General features: G+C 39.0%; 1 protein-coding gene across 1 annotated transcript in view; it reads left to right on the top strand.

Moving 5' to 3' along the window:
* TEX11 (testis expressed 11) overlaps positions 1 to 23,937 on the top strand; it is a 472,254-nt gene that overhangs the window by 297,753 nt on the left and 150,564 nt on the right. The window contains 1 exon segment of the mRNA XM_064278445.1: positions 12,412 to 12,528. Within this exon segment, the coding sequence (XP_064134515.1) occupies positions 12,412 to 12,528 (117 nt within the window).

Below are 23,937 nucleotides of genomic sequence, written 5' to 3'. Positions count from 1 at the left end.
TTACATTTAGATCTTTGACCCATTGTGAATTTTTGCAAGGTATGAATCTAAGTTCATTTTTTTCATAGTAATCCAATTATTCCAGCACCATTTGTTAAAAAACAAAAACAAACAAATAAAAAAACCCAACTGAATTGCTTTTGTACCTTTACCAAAAATCAGTTGTCATATGTGTGTGGGTCTCTTTCTGGACTCTCCTTTTTGTTTTATTCACCTATCTTTACACCATTCCTAAGTGGTTTTGGTTAATGTAGCTACGTAATAAATTTGAAATCATGTAGTGTTAGTCCTCTAACTTTGCTCTTCTTTTTCGAAGTTCTTTTGGCTATACTAATCCTTTTTCTATCCAAATGAATTTTAGAATGAGTTTGTCAATTTCTAAAGGAAAAAAAAAAAACCTGCTGGAATTTTTATTGGGATTACATTGAACCTATAGAGCAATTTGGGAAGAACTGGCATCTTAAAATGATTGTTTTTCAACCCATAAGTAAGTTATATACTTCCATTTATTTAGGTCTTCTTTAATTTTTCTCAGTGACGATTTCTTGTTTTCAGTGTAGTAGTCTTTTGCATCTTTTGTCAGATTTATCCCTAAGTGTATCATATTTTATACTATTTTTAATGGCATTTTAAAATTTTTCAATTTCTGATACGTTTGTTGCTTTTGTTAGTAGGTGCCGTCGAGTTGGTTCCACCTCATAGCGACCCTATGTACAACAGAATGAAACACTGCCCGGTCCTGCGCCATCCTCACAATCACTGCTATGCTTGAGCCCATTGTTGCTACCACTGTGTCAATCCGTCTCATTGAGGATATTCCTCTTTTTTTTTAATTAATTTTTATTAAGCTTCAAGTGAACATTTACCATTCCAATCAGTCTGTCACATGTAAGTTTACATACATCTTACTCCCTTCTCCCACTTGCTCTCCCCCTATTGAGTCAGCCCTTACAGTCTCTCGTTTCGTGCCAATTTTGCCATCTTCCCTCTCTCTCTATCTTCCCATCCCCCCTCCAGTCAAGAGTTGCCAACACACTCTCCAGTGTCCACCTGATTTAATTAGCTCACTCTTCATCAGCATCTCTCTCCCCCCCGCTGACCAGTCCTTTTCATGCCTGATGAGTTGTCTTCAGGGATGGTTCCTGTCCTGTGCCATCAGAAGGTCTGGGGAGCATTGTCTCCAGGATTCCTCTAGTCGCAGTCATACCATTAAGTATGGTCTTTTTATGAGAATTTGGGGTCTGTATCCCATTGGTCTCCTGCTCCCTCAGGAGTTGTCTGTTGTGCTCCCTGACAGGGCAGACATCGATTGTGGCCGGGCACCAACTAGTTCCTCTGGTCTCAGGATAATGTAGGTCTCTGGTTCATGTGGCCCTTTCTGCCTCTTGGGCTCTTAGTTGTCGTGTGACCTTGGTGTTCTTCCTTTGCCTTTGCTCCAGGTGGGTTGAGACCAATTGATGTATCTTAGATGGCCGCTTGTTGGCATTTAGGACCCCAGACGCCACATTTCAAAGTGGGATGCAGAATGTTTTCATAATAGGATTGTTTTGCCCATTGACTTAGAAGTCCCCTCAAACCATGTTCCCCAGACCCCAGCCCCTGCTCCGCTGACCTTTGAAGCTTTCATTTTATCCCGGAAACCTCTTTGCTTTTAGTCCAGTCCAATTAGACTGACCTTCCTTGTATTGAGTGTTGTCTTTCCCTTCACCCAAAGCAGTTCTTATCTACTGATTGATCAATAAAAAACCCTCTCCCTCCCTCCCTCCCTCCCCCCTTTGTAACCACAAAAGTATGTGTTCTCCTCCGTTTTTTCTATTTCTCAAGATCTTGTAATAGAGGTCTTATACAATATTTGTCCTTTTGCCTCTGACTCATTTCGCTCAGCATAATGCCTTCCAGATTCCTCCATGTTATGAAATGTTTCAGAGATTCGTCACTGTTCTTTATCGATGCGTAGTATTCCATTGTGTGAATATACCACAATTTATTTACCCATTCATCCGTTGACGAACACCTTGGTTGCTTCCAACTTTTTGCTATTGTAAACAGAGCTGCAATAAACATGGGTGTGCATATATCTGTTTCTGTGAAGGCTCTTGTATCTCTAGGGTATATTCCGAGGAGTGGGATTTCTGGGTTGTATGGTAGTTCTATTTCTAACTGTTTAAGATAACGCCAGATGGATTTCCAAAGTGATTGTACCATTTTACAATCCCACCAGCAGTGTATGAGAGTTCCAATCTCTCCGCAGCCTCTCCAACATTTATTATTTTGTGTTTTTTGGATTAATGCCAGCCTTGCTGGTGTGAGATGGAATCTCATCGTAGTTTTAATTTGCATTTCTCTAATGGCTAATGATCGAGAGCATTTTCTCATGTGTCTGTTGGCTGCCTGAATATCTTCTTTAGTGAAATGTGTGTTCATATCCTTTGCCCACTTCTTGATTGGGTTGTTTGTCTTTTTGTGGTTGAGTTTTGACAGAATCATATAGATTTTAGAGATCAGGTGGTGGTCGGAGATGTCATAGCTGAATATTCTTTCCCAGTCTGTAGGTGGTCTTTTTACTCTTTTGGTGAAGTCTTTAGATGAGCATAGGTGTTTGATTTTTAGGAGCTCCCAGTTATCTGGTTTCTCTTCATCATTTTTGGTAATGTTTTGTATTCTGTTTATGCCCTGTATTAGGGCTCCTAGGGTTGTCCCTATTTTTTCTTCCATGATCTTTATCGTTTTAGTCTTTATGTTTAGGTCTTTGATCCACTTGGAGTTAGTTTTTGTGCATGGTGTGAGGTATGGGTCCTGTTTCATTCTTTTGCAAATGGATATCCAGTTATGCCAGCACCATATGTTAAAAAGGCTATCATTTCCCCAATTGACTGACACTGGTCCTTTGTCAAATATCAGCTGCTCATACATGGATGGATTTATATCTCGGTTCTCAATTCTGTTCCATTGGTCTATGTGCCTGTTGTTGTACCAGTACCAGGCTGTTTTGACTACTGTAGCTATATAATAGGTTCTGAAATCAGGTAGAGTGAGGCCTCCCACTTTCTTCTTCTTTTTCAGTAATGCTTTACTTATCCGGGTGTTCTTTCCCTTCCATATGAAATTAGTGATTTGTTTCTCTATCCCCTTAAAATATGACATTGGTATTTGGATTGGAAGTGCGTTATATGTATAAATGGCTTTTGGTAGAATAGACATTTTTACTATGTTAAGTCTTCCTATCCATGAGCAGGGTATGTTCTTCCACTTAAGTATGTCCTTTTGAATTTCTTGTAGCAGATTTTTATAGTTTTCCTTGTATAGGTTTTTACAGCCTTGGTAAGATTTATTCCTAAGTATTTTATCTTCTTGGGGGCTACTGTGAATGGTATTGATTTGGTGATTTCCTCTTCGGTGTTCTTTTTGTTGATGTAGAGGAATCCAAGTGATTTTTGTATGTTTATTTTATATCCTGAGACTCTTCCAAACTCTTCTATTAGTTTCAGTAGTTTTCTGGAGGATTCCTTAGGGTTTTCCATGTATACGATCATGTCATCTGCAAATAGTGATAGCTTTACTTCCTCCTTGCCAATCTGGATACCCTTTATTTCTTTGTCTAGCCTAATTGCCCTGGCTAGGACTTCAAGTACGATGTTGAATAAGAGCGGTGATAAAGGGCATCCTTGTCTGGTTCCCGTTCTCAAGGGAAATGCTTTCAGGTTCTCTCCATTTAGAGTGATATTGGCTGTTGGCTTTGCATAGATGCCCTTTATTATGTTGAGGAATTTTCCTTCAATTCCTATTTTGGTAAGAGTTTTTATTATAAATGGGTGTTGAACTTTGTCAAATGCCTTTTCTGCATCTATTGATAAGATCATGTGGTTTTTATCTTTTGTTTTATTTATGTGATGGATTACATTAATGGTTTTTCTGATATTAAACCAGCCTGGTATAAATCCCACTTGATCAGGGTGAATTATTTTTTTGATGTGTTATTGGATTCTATTGGCTAGAATTTTGTGGAGGATTTTTGCATCTATGTTCATGAGGGATATAGGTCTATAATTTTCTTTTTTTGTAATGTCTTTACCTGGTTTTGGTATCAGGGAGATGGTAGCTTCATAGAATGAGTTGGGTAGTATTCCGTGTTTTTCTATGCTTTGAAATACCTTCAGTACTAGTGGTGTTAATTCTTCTCTGAAGGTTTGGTAGAACTCTGCAGTGAAGCCGTCTGGGCCAGGACTTTTTTTTGTTGGAAGTTTTTTGATTACCGTTTCAATCTCTTTTTTTGTTATGGGTCTATTTAGTTGTTCTACTTCTGAATGTGTTAGTTTAGGTACGTAGTATTTTTCCAAGAATTTATCCATTTCTTCTAAGTTTTCAAATTTGTTAGAGTACAATTTTTCGTAGTAATCTGAAATGATTCTTTTAATTTCATTTGGTTCTGTTGTGATGTGGTCCTTCTCGTTTCTTATTCGGGTTATTTGTTTCCTTTCCTGTATTTCTTTAGTCAGTCTAGCCAATGGTTTATGAATTTTGTTAATTTTTTCAAAGAACCAGCTTTTGGCTTTGTTAATTCTTTCAATTGTTTTTCTGTTCTCTAATTCATTTAGTTCAGCTCTAATTTTTATTATTTGTTTTCTTCGGGTGCCTGATGGATTCTTTTGTTGCTCAGTTTCTATTTGTTCAAGTTGTAGGGACAGTTCTCTGATTTTGGCTCTTTCTTCTTTTTGTATGTGTGCATTTATCAATATAAATTGGCCTCTGAGCACTGCTTTTGCTGTGTCCCAGAGGTTTTGATAGGAAGTATTTTCATTCTCGTTGCTTTCTAAGAATTTCCTTATTACCTCCTTGATGTCTTTTATAACCCAGTCTTTTTTCAGGAGGGTATTGTTCATTTTCCAAGTATTTGATTTCTTTTCCCTAGTTTTTCCGTTATTGATTTCTAGCTTTGTTACCTTGTGGTCTGAAAAGATGCTTTGTAATATTTCGATGTTTTGGATTCTGCAAAGATTTGTTTTATGACCTAATATGTGGTCTATTGTAGAGAATGTTCCATGTGCACTAGAAAAAAAAGTATATTTTGTAGCAGTTGGGTGGAGAGTTCTGTATAAGTCAATGAGGTCAAGTTGGTTGATTGTTGTAATTAGGTCTTCCGTGTCTCTATTGAGCTTCTTACTGGATGTCCTGTCCTTCTCCGAAAGTGGTGTGTTGAAGTCTCCTACTATAAATGTGGAGGTGTCTATCTCACTTTTCAATTCTGTACAAATTTGATTTATGTATCTTGAAGCCCTGTCATTGGGTGCATAAATATTTAATATGGTTATGTCTTCCTGATCAATTGTCCCTTTTATCATTATATAGTGTCCTTCTTTATCCTTTGTGGCGGATTTAAGTCTAAAGTCTATTTTGTCAGAAATTAATATTGCTACTCCTCTTCTTTTTTGCTTATTGTTTGCTTGATATACTTTTTTCCATCCTTTGAGTTTTAGTTTGTTTGTGTCTCTAAGTCTAAGGTGTGTCTCTTGTAGGCAGCATATAGATGGATCGTGTTTATCCAGTCCGAGACTCTCTGTCTCTTTACTGGTGCATTTAGTCCATTTTCATTCAGCGTAATTATAGATAAATAAGTTTTTAGTGCTGTCATTTTGATGCCTTTTCATGTGAGTTGTTGGCCATTTCATTTTTCCACATACTTTTTTGTGCTGAGACGTTTTTCTTAGTAGATTGTGAGATCCTCATTTTCATAATGTTTAACTTTATGTTATTTGAGTCGTTACGTTTTTCTTGGCTTTTTTCTTGAGTTATGGAATTGATATTCCTTTTTGTGGTTACCTTATTATTTACCCCTATTTTTCTAAGTAAAACCCCAACTTGTATCCTTCTATTTCGCCTTGTATCACTCACCATCTGGCAGTTCAATGCCTCCTATATTTAGTCCCTCTTTTTGATTATTGTGATAGTTTATCTATTGATTTCCATGATTCCCTGTTGTGTGTATTATTTTGTTTATTTATTTATTTTTTAGAATTAATATTAATTTGTTTGTTTTTGTGCTTTCCCTATTTGACTTGCGTTGATATCAGGACGTTCTGTTTTGTGACCTTGTATTGTGCTGGTACCTGATATTATTGGTCATCAGGCCAAACAATCTCCTTTAGCATTTCTTGCAGTCTTGGTTTAGATTTTGCAAATTCTCTAAACTTGTGTTTGTAAATATCTTAATTTCTCCTTCAAATTTCAGAGAGAGTTTTGCTGGATATATGATCCTTGGTTGGCAGTTTTTCTCCTTCAGTGCTCTGTATACGTCGTCCCATTCCCTTCTTGCCTGCATGGTTTCTGCTGAGTAGTCTGAACTTACTCTTATTGATTCTCCCTTGAAGGAAACCTTTCTTTTCTCCCTGGCTGCTTTTAAAATTTTCTGTTTGTCTTTGTTTTTGGCAAGTTTGATGATAATATGTCTTGGTGTTTTTCTTTTTGGATCAATCTTAAATGGGGTTCGATGAGCATTTTGGATAGATAATCTTTCGTCTTTCATGATGTCAGGGAAGTTTTGTGTCAGGAGTTCTTCCACTATTTTGTCTGTGTTTTCTGTCCCCCCTCCCTGTTCTGGGACTCCAATCACTCGCAAGTTATCCTTCTTGATAGAGTCCCACATGATTCTTAGGGTTTCTTCATTTTTTTTTAATTCTTTTATCTGATTTTTTTTCAGCTATGTTGGTGTTGATTCCCTGGTCCTCCAGAAGTCCCAGTCTACATTCTAATTGCTCGATCCTCTGACTTCCTATTGCGTTGTCTAATTCTGTAATTTTATTGTTAATCTTTTGGATTTCTACATGCTGTCTCTCTATGGATTCTTGCAACTTATTAATTTTTCCACTATGTTCTTGAATAATCTTTTTGAGTTCTTCAACAGTTTTATCAGTGTGTTCCTTGGCTTTTTCTGCAGTTAGCCTGATTTCATTTGTGATGTCTTGAAGCATTCTGTAAATTAGTTTTTTATATTCTGTGTCTGATAATTCCAGGATTGTATCTTCATTTGGGAAAGATTTTGATTCTTTTGTTTGGGGGGTTGGAGAAGCTGTCATGATCTGTTTCTTTATGTGGTTTGATATGGACTGCTGTCTCCGAGCCATCACTGGGAAACTAGTTTTTCCAGGTAATCAGCTAAAAAAAAAATGCAGTCAGATCCCTATCTGAATTCTCCCTCTGGCTCAGGGTATTCGGATGTTAATGGAGCCGCCTGGGGAGGGTGGGGGAGGGATCAGAGAGCTAGGAGTGTAGCACCTCAGAATATAGAGCTGATCCCCCCGTTTATGCTCCGCCCGCGTCAGCCAAAATCCCGGCGGGACGGCTCCCCGGCTGGGATGCTGCTCTCCCCGCTGCAAGACCAGTCACTTCCTCTCGGGGACTTCTCCCTCCGGTGCGCCGCTCTGCTCGCGCGAACTGGGTGTGCGTCGCCCTCACAAACAGCTGGGCTCGCCCCCGGGGTCTATTCAGGGGAACGCGCTCACGCCCCGCCCGTGCTCGCCAACATCCCAGCGGGACGGCTCCCCGGCTGGGACGCTGCTCTCCCCGCTCGGAGACCAGTCACTTCCTCCCGGGGACTTCTACCTCCGGTGTGCAGCACCACTTGCGCGAACTGGGTGGGCATCGCCCGCACGAACGGCTGGGCCCACCCCCGGGGTCACTTTAGGGAAATATAGCTGATCCCCATGCTTGCGCCACGCCCGCTTCCTGCCAAACTCCCGGCGGGACGGCTCCTCGGCTGGGACGCTGCTCTCCCCGCTCCAAGATCTGTCACTGCCTCCCGGGTGCTTCTCCCACCGGCTGCGCCGCTACCCCACCCGCGCCAACCGGCTAGGCTCTCTCCCAGGATGAGTTCAGGGGGTAGGGCTGGGCCCCTTGTCTGTGCCGTCTGCCCCCCTGGGCTCTGCCCCAGATCGGGCTCCGAAGGACACCTGCCTGGTACGCTGGCTCCTGGTTCTGAAAACGATCGCTGTCTGCCCGTATTTGTTCGTTCTCCGTCTCTAAGTCTGTGTTTGTTATTCAGAGTTCGTAGATTGTTATCTATGTGATCGATTCACTTGTTTTTCCGAGTCTTTGTTGCAAGAGGGATCCGTGGTAGCGTCCACCTAGTCTGCCATCTTGGCCCCGCCTCCGGATCTTCCTCTTTTGCTGACTCTCTACTTTACCAAGTATGATGCCCTTCTCCAGGGACTGGTTCCTCCTGACAAGATGTTCAAAGTACATGAAATGAAGTCTCCCCATCCTCACTTCTATTGAGCATTCTGGCTGTACTTCTTCCAAGACAGATTTGTTCGTTCTTCTGGCAGTCTATGGTATATTCAATATTCTTCGCCAACACCACAATTCAAAGGCCTCAGTTCTGCTTTGGTCTTCCTTATTCATTGTCCAGCTTTCCCATGCATATGATGTGATTGAAAATACCATGGCTTGGGTCAGGTGCACCTTAGTCTTCAGGGTGACATCTTTGCTCTTCAACACTTTAAAGAGGTCCTTTGCAGCAAATTTACCCAATGCAATGCATCTTTTGATTTCTTGACTGCTGCTTCCATGGCTGTTGATTGTGGATCCAAGTAAAACGAAATCCTTGACAACTTCAAACTTTTCTCCATTTATCATGATGTTGCTTATTGGTCCAGTTGTGAGGATTTTTGTTTTATGTTCAGCCATACTGAAGGCTGTGGTCTTTGATCTTCATTAGTAAGTGCTTCAAGTCCTCTTCACTTTCAGCAAGCAAGGTTGTGTCATCTGCATAACGCAGGTTGTTAATGAGCTTTCCTCCAATCCTGATGCCCCATTCTTCTTCAAATAGTCCAGCTTCTCGTACTATTTGCTCAGCATACAGATTGAATAGATATGGTGAAAGAATACCACCCTGACGCACACCTTTCCTGACTTCAAACCAATAAGTATCCCCTTGTTATGTCCGAACAACTGCCTCTTGATCTATGTAAAGTTTCCTCAGGAGCACAATTAAGTGTTCTGGAATTCCCATTCTTCACAATGTTATCCATAATCTGTTATGATCCACACAGCTGAATGCCTTTGCATAGTCAATAAAACACAGGTAAACCTCCTTCTGGTATTCTGTGCTTTCAGCCAGGATCCATCTGACATCAGCAATGATATCCCTGGTTCCACGTCCTCTTCTGAAACTGGCCTGAATTTCTGGCAGTTCCCTGTCAAAATACTGCTACAGCCGTTTTTGAATGATCTTCAGCAAAATTTTACTTGCGTGTGATATTAATGATATTGTTCAATAATTTCTGAATTTGGTGGGATTGCCTTTCTTGGGAATAGGCATAAATATAGATCTCTTCCAGTCGGTTGGCCAGGTAACTGTCTTCCAAATTTCTTGGCATAAACAAGTGGGTACTTCCTGTGCTGCATCGGTTTGTTGAAACATCAAAATTGGTATCCGTCAATTCCCAGAGCCTTATTTTCCCCAGTGCCTTCAATGTAGCTTGGACTTCTTCCTTCAGTACCATTGGTTCTTGCTCATATGGTACCTCCTGAAATGGTTGAACATCTTCTTTTGATGCTTCGTGAGTCATTTAATATTTTCCCCATAGATTCCTTCAGTATTGCAGCTCGAGGCTTGAATTTTTTTCTTCAGTTCTTTCAGCTTGAGAAATGCAGAGAATGTTCTTCTCTTTTGGTTTTCCATTTCCAGGTCTTTGCACATGTCATCGTAATACTTTGCTTTGTCTTCTCAAGCAGCCTTTGAAATCTTCTGTTCAGCTCTTTTACTTCATCATTTCTTCCTTTTGCTTTATGTACTCGACTTTCAAGAGCAAGTTCTTGAGTCTCTCCTGACATCCATTTTGGTCTTTTCTGTCTTTCCTGTCTTTTTAAGGACCTCTTGCTTTCTTCATGGATAATGTCCTTGATGTCATTCCACAACTTGTCTGGTCTTCCGCCATTAGTGCTCAGCGCATCAAGTCTGTTCTTGAGATGGTCTCTGAATTCAGGTGGAATATTCTCAAGGTCGTACTTTGGCTTTCATCGACTTGTTCTAATTTTCTTCAGTTTCAACTTGAACTTGCATATGAGCATTTGATGGTCTGTTCTGTAGTCGGCCCCTGACCTTGTTCTGGCTGATGATATTGAGCTTTTCCATCGTCTCTTCCCACAGATTTTTTTTTTCTTCCCATAGATGTAGTCGATTTGATTCCTGTGTATTCCGTCTGGTGATGTCCACGTGTTTATGTTGGTGAAAAAAGGTATTTGTGATCAAGTAGTCATTGGCCTTACAAAATTCTATCATGTAATCTCCAGCATCGTTCCTATTACCAAGGCCATATTTTCCAAATACCAATCCTTCTTTGTTTCCAGTCTTCACATTGTAATCACCAGTAATTATCAATGCATCCTGATCACATGTTTTGATTAATTTCAGACTGCAGAAGTTGGTAAAAATCTTCAGTTTCTTCATCTTTGGCCTTAGTGGTTGGTGCATAAATTTGAATAATAGTCGTATTAACTGGTCTTTCTTGTAGCTGTATGGATATTCATTGTACTTCACGATAGATCTTGATATGTTCTTTTTGTCGATGAATGCAACGCCATTCCTCTTCAAGTTGTCGCTCCCAACATAGTAGACCATATGATTGTCTGATTCAAAATATCCAACACCAGTCCATTTCAGCTCACTAATGCCTAGGATATCAATATTTATGGGTTCCATTTCTTTTTTTTTTTTTGAGCAACCACTACTCTATTTTCCACAACTGTACCATTTTGTATTTCCAGCAACAATGGATAAGGGTTCCAATATCCCCACGTCCTTGCCAACATTTATTGTTATTTTTTATCTTAGCCATCCCAGTGGGAGTGAAATGATATATCATTGTGTTTTGCTTTGCATCTCTCTGATGGCTGATGATGCTGAGAATCTTTTCATGTGTTTGATGACCTGTCAAATGTCCTCTCTGGTGAAATGTCTGTTCAAGTCCTTTGCCCATTTTATGATTGGGTTATTTGCCTTTTTGTTGTTAAGTTGCTTTGTCCTTTCATTTAGTTCAAAATACTTTCCAGTTTGAGTTTTGATTCCTTTTTAGACCCACAGGTTATTTAGAATTTTGCAGATTTTCCAGAGAACTTTCTCTTACTGGTTTTTATTTTAACTCCTTTGTAGTATAACACACTTTGAATGACATGAATTCTTTTAAAATATGTCGAGACTTGCTTTGTCATCTTTCTTTGTAAGTGTTCCATATGCACTTGAGAAGAATATGTATTTTGCTACTGTTGGGTCAAGTGTTCTATAAATGTCAATTTAATCAAGCTGGTTAATAGTATTGTTTAAGTGTACTATATTCTTGTTGATTTTCTGTCTACTTGTTCTATCAATTACTGGGAGAGGGTACTGAAATCTTCAAGTATAATTGTGGATTTGTTAATTCCTCTTTGTAGTTTTAGCTACTTGTATTTGAAAAATTTTGTTATTAGATTAATAAACATTTAGGATTGTTCTGTCCTCATGATGAATTGATCTTTTTATCATCATTAAATAATATTGTTCATCACTGGTAGTATTTTCTGCTCTGAAATTTAGTTTGTCTAATATTAATATAGCCACTCTAGCTTTCTTTGCTTACTTTTATCATGGTATATATTTTTTCCATACTTTTTCTTTTAATCTGTGTCTTTATATTTAAGTGTGTTTCTTCTTAGTAGTATATAAATATTTTTTTAATCCATTCTTACTTTCTCTGCCCTTTAGTTGAGTGTTTAGACCATTTATATTTAATGTGATTGTTGATATGGTTATGTTTAAATTTAACATGGTGTTACTTGCCTTCTATTTGTTCCATCTCTTTTTTCTGTATTTTACTGCTTCCTTTTGGATTAATTGAATATTTCTTATATTATGTTTTATCTTCTTTTTCGCTTGTTAACTAATAAGCCAAATAATTCTTTGTTGTTTTAGCTGTTACTTAAGTTCCATACTACACATATTTAACTTACCATAACCTGTCTTTAAGACATATAATATAATACAGCCATACTTTTTTTGGTTTATTCTATATTGTATTCCATTTTATGGATGTACCCAATGTATTAAGCCCATCCCTTATTGATGGAATTTAGGTTGTTTCCATATTTTACTGTTGTAAACAATGTTGGGTAAACATCCTTGTATGTGTTTGTGCACTTTTTCAAATATATCCCTGGAATAAATTCATCAGGGCAGTTACTCACTTGGGCATTTTTCTGATATTCACATATTGCTTGGTTGTTTAACAATTCATAGGACACTATAAAATTAGCCAATATTTTAAAGATATTAATACTCTTAAAATAAGTTCCACAGTCAGTATGTTGTAATTAACCATAGATAGCTGTTACCTTTGATAAGAGTATTTCATTTTGTATTGTTTTCTTTTTTCAGCTTTACAGGTAATAACTATTCTAGAGAGTTTATTAAGAGACAAAGAGACAGAAGATAAAGACCTACTTACAGATAGATGTTCACATACCATGCTCCTCAGTTTAGCTGCTCAGTTTGCTCTAGGGGTAATTCAGATGTATACAACTACTAGACTTTTACTACTGTTCCATTTTGAAAGACAATTAATAGCATCATCATCATTTAGGCATCATCAGTTACTCTCTGTTTTGCCTCATATTTTCACACCAATTTGCTTGTGCAATTGCCTTTTTTCTTCTTAATTTCTTTATAGTACAGACTAAAATAAATGATAAAGTGAGGCAACAGATTTGTGCTTAAAAGAACAGAAAAAAATAAAATGAGCAAAACATTAATTTTTAAAAGAAACTCTAAATTAAAAACGCAAATAGGTAGTGGTTTATTTGAAAACTTATCCTTCTCATCAATTTGAACAAAACCATTTAAATCTCTGTGGGACTTTTTAGTTCATAACCAAAAAAAAAAATTTTAATTTAGAACTAACAAATACTTACACACTCTGCTTATTACTTGCAAAATTCTGGCCTTTATTTTACATAGGATTAGAAAAAGCACAGTAGCAGCTTTGAAGCTCTTGAACAGGGTGTTAGACTGGGTTTGAGTACTAGTGCTGCCACTTTTGCTTGACGTCTTTGAATCAGTAATTTCATTTGCAAAATAAGGGTAATAATACCTACATCCAGGATTGTTGTGAAAAATAACCGGGAAGACGGCTGAAAACATGATTTGTAAGCTATGAATCTCACTACACAGTGTTTCTGTTCTTATTATTACCTTAACTATGCTTTGTAGTTTTATTTTGTTCTGCTAAATCCCTTAGTGTAAAACAGAGCTTGGAAAGGATCTTTTTCACATTATTAATGAAGGTAGAAAGGAAAGAGGTATAACCACAAAGTCACAGGGAAAAAATAAACAATTATCTTTCTAGTGCAGGTTAGCCAAAGCAAGACCTGCAGGGATCTAGGAAATCATCAAAAAAGAACTTAGAATATCCACATTATCTCTTGTGGGAGAATTTTGCAAAGAGATTTAAAGATGGGGTGGTTTGTTTTAAAGGAAGGGAAAGCAATGCTTCACCTGTTAAGTACCCTACTCACACTACCCTTGTCTAGACTCTCATCACCTCAAGACTGGATTATTACCATAGTCTCCCACCTCATCCTGCCTCTTAATTTCTCCCCTCCAGCTCCTCAGGCACAACCAGAATTATTTTCTCAAAGCACAACTTTACGTAGATTACCATCAGTATTTTCTTATTCTGTAGAGTATAAAGCATATATACAACCTGGCCACAGCTATATTTTCTACTTTATCTCATACTGCTCTCCTGTATGATCATCATAATAATACTAGTCATCATTACATTAGTCACAAGATCAGGAATGGTGGAGCCATAAACCCTCCATCTCTCCAAACAACCATATTGACTCTCAAACAAGCTAAGCAAATTATTTTTCCCATGTCTTGTTTATACATCAGTCTTCGTTGGGTCTCTAGAGAAGCAAAACCAGTGAGATGTGTATATATATAAGTATATGGAGAGAGAGATTCCCTTCAAGGAAATGGTTCATGCAATTGTAGGGACTGGCAAGTCTCAGATCTATAGGTCAGGTAGCAGGCTGGAGACCTCTGCTGGCTCATGGGATTGTGAGGACTGGTTGATACAAAATCTGCAGTTCATGTGGCAAGCCAGAGACTTCTGCAGGCTTATGGTACGTCACAAGAACTGGAGGTCTGGTGACAGGAAGAGTGCAGGGTCGAGAGAGAGAGTAAGCTCTGCCGAAATATCCATTTATATTCTGCAGGCAGACCACACACCCAAGGAAACACCCCTTTCAACTGATTGGTTGATCACATCATGGAAGGTCATTATATTACATTACATTTTGCATTCCACTCCACTTTGCATTCCATTCCAGCAACCTGTCCAGTATCTGGCCTAGCCAAGATGACACATAAAATTAATCATCACAGCAAACCTCCCTTTAAAAATATTTTTACATATTTAAATGCTACTCTTTTAACGCTCAAGCCAATGTTCCCCTCCACAGACTTCCTAAGTCAATTCCAGTATTCAGTACTCTCTTACTACTGTGAATTTTAATAATTTTTAATGTGTATGCTAGTTATTTGGTCTTTATCATATATACTGCCTTATGTTGCTAATGTGTGGCTTGTCTATCCAAATTGACTTGTGAGATCCTTGAGGACCATATCTCTAGCACCTAGCCCAGTATCTTGTCCAATCTAGTTGCCAAATACAGTTTGATTGATATGTATTTTGATATTAATAAGTAGGATAATAGAACTCCTGGAGGAGGAAAAAGACTTGGCAGATACAGAATGTATTTGTGCAGGATGGGTAGAAAGAAGAAATGAGAGAAATTCTGTAACAGGGAGCCAAAAGGCAATTGTTTTTTAAAGGAAGGTTTATAAATTTACATTTGATATAGAAGGCAGAAGAGAGCCAGTGGAAGAATTATGAACCTATTGTTCTGAGCAGGAAGATGGTTTTAGTAAAGGAGAAACAATCTAAAAAATACTGAGGTAATTTAAATAAGATGATTGAAGGAAGGATGGATGAGCCAAACCCAGGAAATTGAAAATATACCTACAAAAAAACAAGTGTAAGGTTCATTGTTCACTCTCTACAATTGCTTTAGAAAAGGCATTTCAAGTGCAGAGGACTTCAGTCATTCAACAAATATTTATTGAGCACCTGCTGTGTGTCAGGCACTGTTCTAGGTTCTCAAGATAAATAAGTAAACAAAACAGTTATATGCCTTTTTGAATATTATGTTTAGCAGGAGGCAAGATAACAAGCATAATAAACCAGCAAATTATATAACTTGTTACAATTTAATAGGTGATACAGAAAAAAAATATAGTGAGCAGGATAAAAAGATCAGAAGTGATGGTGGGGTGGGATTAGTGTGAGTTGCTATTTTGCAGAGAGTGGAGAGGGTAGTCCTCATGGAAAAGATCACATTTGTGCAAAGATTTGAAGTTGGTGAGGGAATTAGCTCTGTGATATTTGGGAAGAAGCGTATTCCAGGCAGTACAAAGGCCCTAAGGCAGGTACCAGGAACAGCAAGGAAGCTAGTGTGGCTACAGTAGAATGAATAAAGAGTGAGATTAGTAAGAGATGAAGTCAGAGAGGTAATGGAGAGCCTGAATCATTTAGATCCTTATAGGCCAGCGGAAGAATTTTGACTTTTACTCTGACTTAGTCATCTGGCACAGCTGTGACAGAACTACCACAAGTGGATGGTTTTAACAAACAAGTTTATTCTCCCACAGTCTAGTAGCCTGGAAGTCCAAATTCAGGGCGCCAGGTCCAGGGGAAGGCTTTCTCCCTCTATCAGCTCTGGAGGAAGGTCCTTGTCATCAATCTTTCCCTGGTCTAAGAGCCTCTCAGCACAGGAACCTCAGGTCTAAAGGATGAACTCTGATCCTGGTGTTTCTTTGTTGGTGGTATCAGGTCTCCAACTCTCTGATTGCTTCCCTTTCCTTTTATCCCTTTTAAGATAAAAGATGGTGCAGGCCGCACCCTAGGGAAACTCCCTTTACATTGGGTCAGGGAGGTAACCTGGGTAAGGGTGGTGTTACAATCCCACCCTAATCCTCTTAACATAAAATTACAATCACAAAATGGAGGACAAACACAGAATACTGGGAATCCTGGCCTAGCCGTGTCTCTCTGCTCACTCCCCTCTTTTATATCTCAAAAAAGATTGACTTAAGACACAACCTAATCTTGTAGATTGAGTCCTGCCTAATTAACATAACTGCCACTAATTCCACCTCATTAACATCATAGAGGAAGGATTTACAACACATAGGAAAATCACATCAGACGGCAAAATGGTAGACAGTCACACAATACTATGAATCATGGACTAGCGAAGTTGACACACATTTTGGGGGGACACAATTCAATCCATAACATTCCACCCTTTGGCCCCCCAAAATTCATGTCCTTGCCACATGTAAAACACATTGACCCCATCATATCATAGCAAAAGTCTTAAATCAACTCCAAGTTCAAAATCCAAAAATCTTCATGTGTAAAATCTAGAATACAAGTTATCTGCTTCCAAAGTACAATGGTGGAACAGGCACAAGCTAGACATTTCCGTTACAAATGAGAGAAATTGGAGGGAAAGAAAGGATAACAGGCACCAAGTAAGTCAACAGAACACATTACATTAGCCCTCAAGGCTTGAAAATAATTCTCTGTTCTCTAAGACCATTTACACGATGACTCTGCCCTCCAGACTCTAGGAATTGGCCACACTCTGCAGATTCTGAGTGGAGGCCCTTCAGCCCTGGGCTTCAGCTCTGCCTTCCAGGCCCAGTGGAATGGCAGCTCTGTTCCATCGAATTTGGGAGGCCCCTTTCTCCATGCCCATCTAAGTGGCATCTCTACCATTTGAAACCCCAGAGGTCGTGGTCCTACCCTTCAAGACTGAGGCAGCTCTGCTTCCTGTGTTCCTTGTCTCTTCAGTTTCTGCTTTCTGGTTCCTTGGCCTCTCAGCCCCTCGGGCCTCACAGCCTGCATCTGCCCTGCTAGGGCAAGCGTTACAAACCTCTGTAGCTCCACCGATAAGTGCCTGGGGGCACTCCACTCCACCAGTAAATTTCAGCCGGAAAGCACTCAGCTCTCTTGCTCCATGGGTCAGCAAGCCTACCTCCACCGATAAGTGCTCAGAGGCACCCCACTCCGCCCAGAAGCCTCTTGCACAAAAGGCACTCAGCTCTCTCACTCTGTGGGTCGGCTCCAGTGCTGTCATGCTGGTCTCCTGATTCTGCTGCTTCTCACAATCTGTGCCATCTCCAGTGTAACAGATCTCCTCACTTCCTTCTGAGTCCTCACCAGAATTGTCTTTGACGTCCATAATTCCACCAACAGTTTCTTCAAGGCAATCTAGGCTTTTACTATTTGGCATTTTAAAACTCTTCCAGTCTATCCATTCACAGTTTCAAAACTATTTTTACAATTTAGGTATTTGTTACAGCAGCACTTCACTCTCTCAGTACTAAATCCTGTCTCAGTCATCTGCTATAACAGAAATACCACAAGTGAATGGCTTTAACAAACAGATGTTTATCTCTCACAGTCTAGTAGGCTAGAAGTCCAAATTCAAGGCACCAGCTCCAGGGGAAGGCTTTCTCTAACTCTGTCAGGTCTGGAGAAATGTCCTTGTTATCAATCTTCCCCTGGTCCAGGAGCTCTTCAGCACAGTACCCTCAGGTCTAGAGGATGTGCGCTGCTCCTGGCATTGTTTTCTTGGTGGTATGAGGTTTCCCCATGTCTCTCTCCTTGCTTCTCTTTTATATCTCAAAAAAGATTGGCTTAAGACACAACGTAATCTTGTAGATTGAGTTCTATCTCATTAACATAACTGCCGCTAATCCCATCTCATCAGCATCATAGAGATAGGATTTACAACACATAGGAAAATCACATCAGATGACAAAATGGTGAATAGTCACACAATATTGGGAATCATGGACTAGCCAAGTTGACACACATTTCTGGAGGACACAATTCAACCCATAACACTGAACGAAATAGAGAGTCATTAGAGCAGAGTAATTACATGATTTGACTTTCGTTTTAACAGGAAAACTCTGGCTGTTCTGTTGACTGTAAGTAGGCAAAGGTAGAAGCAAGAACACCTGTTTGGAAATTTTATTTATTTCACTGCCATATGTCTTTTTTTGTTGTGTATAAAAACAAAGATAACACAATATTTGCCTGATTGAAGTAGGTTCAAGAGGAACAAGGGAGTGATTATAATTAACCTCCTTGGAATTTAAACCAGGTATGGAAGAGAACATGAAAGGTGTGATGTACAGTGAAAATTTTGTAACATCAATGGATTGGAGGTTCTAGTGCAGTTGAAGAATTGCTGGAGTCAGGATAATAGAGGGAGTTGGAAAGATAGATAAGAAAGTGAAATACATGAGAGTGGGACAGGGACAAACGTGAGGGAGTGAAGCACCTAAGATATGAAATATAAGGAGGCACTTACTCTCAGTGTCATGCAAGTGCAGGATGGATACTTGCACAACCCTAAGAATCAATGTCTCCTTAAATTTTGCACCCTAGGCACCTCAATTTCCTCACCTGGCCCTGAATGGGAGTATGGGAGGGCTGCAATTACAGGTAGTAGCCAACTTACGACAGAATACCTTTCTGACAACTCCATCTTAAGTCAGTTCTGATGTAAGTCAAATACCTCATTTTTTTTTTAGTTTTCATTGTTATTGCCTTTTACAATCAGTACCTTTATAAATCCAATCTTTATATGTTGTTCAGTGTTGGAAACATTACATACAAATTTACAGATAAATTTTAATACACACATACATACATTAAAAAAATAAACCATAAAAATCTACTCTGACAATGAAGTATTGGACAACATTGGCATTTTGTAAATTGCAGTAATAACTCCACTTGTAAAAGGTTCTGGATCATTTGGAAATTATCGTGCAATATAATTAATATCACACACAAGTAAAATTTTGCTTAAGATACTTCAAAAATGGTTGCAACAGTACATCAACAAGGAGCTGCCAGAAACTTAAGCCAGATTCAGAAGAGAATGTGGAACAAGCGATATCATTGCTGATCTCAGATGCATCTTGACTGGAAGCAGAGAATGCAAGAAAGGTGTTTTCCTGTGTTTTATTGACTGAACAAAGTTATTTGACTGTGTGGATCATAACAAATTATGAATAACATTGCAAAGAATGGAAACTCCAGAGCACATTGTGCCCGTGAGGAACTTGTACATAGATCAAGAGGCAGTTGTTCAGACAGAACAAGGGGATATTGAGAGGTTTAAAGTCAGGAAAGGTGTGCACCAGGGTTGTATCCTTTCACCATACCTATTCAATCTGTATGCTGAGCAAATAATCTGAGAAGCTGGACTATATGAAGAACAGGGCATCAATATTGGAGGAAGCCTCATTAACAACCTGTGATATGCAGATGACCCAAACTTCCTTGCTGAAAGTGAAGATGTCTTGAAGCACTTACTGATGAAGATCAAAGACTACAGGCTTCAGTATGGATTACACCTCAACATAAAACAAAAATCCTCACAACTAGACCAGTAAACACCATCAAGATAAACGGAGAAAATATTGAAGTTGTCAAGGATTTCATTTTACTAGGATCCTCAATCGATGCCCATGGAAGCTGGAGTCAAGATATTAAATGACGCATTGCATTAGGTAAATCTGCGGCAAAGGATCTTTTTAAAGAGTTAAAAAGCAAAGATGTCATCCATCCACCAATGGTCACCTGATCTTCGACAAAGGCACAAAATCCATCAAATGAGGGAAACAGCAGTCTTTTTAACAAATGATGCTGGCAAAACTGGATGTCCACCTGCAAAAAAAAGAAACAGGACCCATGCCTCACACCATACACAAAAGCTAACTCAAAATGTATCAATGACCTAAATATAAAACCAAAAACTATAAAGGTCATAGAGGAAAAAATAGGGTCAATGCTAGAGGTCCTAAAGCACCAGATAAACAGGATACAGACCATAACTAACAATACACAAACACCAGAAGATAAGCTAGATAACTGGGATCTTCTAAAAATTAAACAGTTTGTTCATCTAAAGATTTCAACAAAACAGTGAAAAGAGAACCTATAGACTGGGAAAAGTCTAAAATCTACCGGAAAATCCAACACCTCTACAAAAAAAAGACAATCCAATTAAAAAAGAGCAAAGAAGAGGCAGAGCCAAGATGGTGGAGTAGTCAGAGGCTTCATGTGGTACCTCTTACAACAAAGGCTCAAAAAAAAAGTGAATCAATTATATATGACAGTCTAAGAGCCCTGAACATCAAAGGCAAAGTCAAGGAATCAGACCCAGTGGCAGGGGAAGAGAAAGACAGTTCAGAAACAGTGAGCAGTTGACAGACCTAACCTGGCAGGAACCAGCACCCTGCAGGCTGGATCGGCTGGCATGTGTGGTGAGGCAACCAGTGGCGCTCAGGACACATTTTCTATATCCGGAGGGACCGAGTGGCAGAGAGTCTACTCAAGCCTCCAGAACCAGTGAAAAAAAGTGCTCAATGGGTGAAAGATAAGTACATATGCCTAACCTACCGTGTAGATCAAAAAACACACCCTTTGGGAAGAAACTCTCTCCAATTTACCTGCCCCAACCCTGCTCTGCACCAGGTCCTGGGCCAGCTCCAGCAATTGCCACTTCCCCTGGGCTGGAAGCAGGACCCATTGCATGCCCTTGAGTCATTCTCCTGGCTTTGGAGAGGGAACAAATTAACAAATAGGAAAAAATATTCTGCTACCAGCCCTAAGCTGGGAACTCAGGGCAGGCACAGCCCCTTTGTCTAGGCACATGCATAAGCAGTCCACGGACTTTGAATGCCTCTAACCCCTGCATAGACCTGTGTGGGCCCATTTCAACAGTGTAGGCCCTTATTTGCACAGTACAACAGTTTCTATACCTGAAGCCTATTTTTAACTGTATCAGCTATAAAGTGGAGAGGCATATTCATGACATTTGACACCGTTCTGCCCATTAAGCAGGGTCCTCACCTACACACATCAGGGGCCTGAGGACTGGTGGTTCAACCCATGACACCTAGCCTCCCAGTCCTTACAGCCAACAGCATTGGGTGCCCATAGTCCGGCTGCAAAACCCACACACCTATGAGCTCTAGGGAACAGTGACATGATTTCCTCCAATACATTCAGGGGTAGCCGCCTGCCCCCTGCCTTGCTCCGTGCATGATCTCCTACTTCAGTCAGATAACTGCGCCTACTTCAATCAGCCTTGCCCATCAAGGACTGTAGGTGAGAGCCTAACCACACACTTGGTGACCGACTAACTGGACAACTGAGATGAATCCATACAAGAAAAGTAAATTTACTACTGGGCTCACATACCTACTAACAGCTCTAAACACCTGGTGACAGGATGTTAGCACTTCAGAGGCACCAATAATCAAACCAACTCACATGAACAGGCTACTTGGGCACATCAAAACTAAACAAAACAAGAAGCTAGGACACAGTAAACAAACATAAAATAAATAAATATAATAACTTATTGGTGACTTGGAGACAACAGTCAATATCAAATCACATAAAGAGGCAGACTATGGTGGCTACAGCAAGTGCCCAAAACAAAGGATCAAGGAACCTTCTGGAGGAAGATAACCTCTTGGAATTACTGGAGGTAGAATTCAAAAGATTAATATGCAGAGCTCTTCAGGAAATCAGGAAGGAGAACAGACAAAACACAGAACAAGCCAGGGAACACACAGACAAAGCAACAGAGGAACTTAAGAAGATTATACAAGAGCATAATGACAAATTTAACAGTCGGCAAGAATTAATAGAGAGGCAACAAACAGAAATCCAGAGGGTTAACATGAAATTTCAGAATTAGACAGCTCAATAGAAAGTAATAGGAGCAGAATTGAGGCAATGAAATTCAGAATTAGTGAGATTGAAGATAAAGCACTAGATGCCAACTTATTTGAGGAAAAATCAGATAAAAGAATTAAAAAAAATGAAGAAACCCTAAGAATTATGGGGGACTCTATTAAGAATAACCTATGAGTGACTGAAATAACAGAACGGGGGGATAACAGAAAATACAGAGAGAATTGTTGAAGATTTGCTGGCAGAAAACTTTCCTGATATTGTGAAAGATGAAAATGTATCTGTACAAGAAGCTCATCAAAGCCCACACAAGTTAGATCCCAAAAGAAAGTCACCAAGATATATTATAACCAAACTTGCCAAAACCAAAGATAGAGAGAATTTTAAGAGCAGCTAGGGATAAACAAAAAGTCATCTACAAAGGAGAGTCAATAAGGCTAAGTTCAGACTGCTCAGCAGAAACCATGCAGGCAAGAAGGCAATGGGATGGCACATATAAAGCCTTGAAGGAAAAAAAAATGCCAACCAAGAATTATATATCCAGCAAAACTGTCTCTCAAATATCATGGTGAAATTAAGGCATTTCCAGATCAACAGAAGTTTAGGGAATTTGTGAAAACCAAACCAAAATTACAAGAACTACGAAGGGAGTCCTCTGGTTAGAAAATCAATAATGTCAGACTAGAACACAGGACAGAACAACCAGGTATCAACCCAGATAGGGAAATCACAAATAAATCAAAGCTAAAACAATTAAAATATGGAAACAGAGACATCGGTATGTAAAAGATGACAACATTAAAACAAAAAAGCAACTAAATAATGTAGTCATAGATCTTTCATGTGGAGAGGAAGTCAAGGCAATATAAAGAAATAGAAGATTGATTTAAACTTACAAAAATAGAGGTAAATGTTAAAGTAACCACAAAGGAAACTAACAACCCTACACATCAAAATAAAAAACAAGAAAAACATTAAGATTCAGCAAATACAAAATCAACAGCAATGAAAAGGATTAAAAAAATTTTTAAGAAAAAAGACTCAGCACAGAGAAACTGTCAACAACACACACAAAAAACATCAGAATGATAGCGTTAAACTCATACCTATCAATAATTACACTGAATGTAAAAGGACTAATGTACCAAAAAAAAGACATAGAGTGGCAGAACTGATTTGAAAAAGTATGATCTGTCTATATGCATGCACCATAGACTTAAAGACGCAAACAGACTAACACTCAAAGGATGGAAAATATATATATCAAGCAAACAACAAGCAAAAAGAGCAGGAGTGGCAATATTAATCTCTGACAAAATAGACTTCAAAGTAAAATCCACAACAAATTATAAGGAAGGACACTATATAATGATTAAAGGGTCGGTACACCAGGAGGATATAACCATAATAAATATTTAGGCACCCCATTGGGTGCATAAAATACAGGGCTCCAAAATACATGAACTCTAACAGCATTGAAAAGACAGATAGACAGCTCAACAGTAAGAGTAGGAGGCTTCAACACACGGCTTTCAGTGAAGGACAGAACATCTGGAAAGAAGCTCAGTAAAGACACTGAAGATCTAAATGCTACAATCAACCAACTTCACCTTGTGGACATACACAGAACACTCCACCCAACAGCAGCCAAGTATATGTTCTTTTCCAATACACAGGGAACATTCTCCAGAATAGACCAGAATAGGCCATAAAGCAAGTTTTAAGAGTCCAAACCATCAAAATACCACAAAGCATCTTCTCTGACCATAAAGCCATAAAGGTAGAAATCAATAACAGATAAAGCAAGGAAGAAAATCAAACACATAGAAACTGAACAACTTGTTCAAAAACAACTGCGTTATAGAATAAATTAAGGACAGAATAAAGAAATTCACAGAATCAAATGAGAATGAAAACACTTCTTACCAGAACCTTTGGGACAGCAAAACAGTGCTTAGAGGTCAATTTATAGCAATAAATGCACACATCTGAAAAGAAAGGCCAAAATCAAAACATTAACCCTACAACTTGAACAAGGAGAAAGAGCCCA

The sequence above is a fragment of the Loxodonta africana genome, chromosome X (genome assembly GCF_030014295.1).
Source record: "Loxodonta africana isolate mLoxAfr1 chromosome X, mLoxAfr1.hap2, whole genome shotgun sequence".
NCBI lineage: Eukaryota > Metazoa > Chordata > Mammalia > Proboscidea > Elephantidae > Loxodonta > Loxodonta africana.
This window is presented reverse-complemented; position numbering and strand designations above follow the sequence as displayed.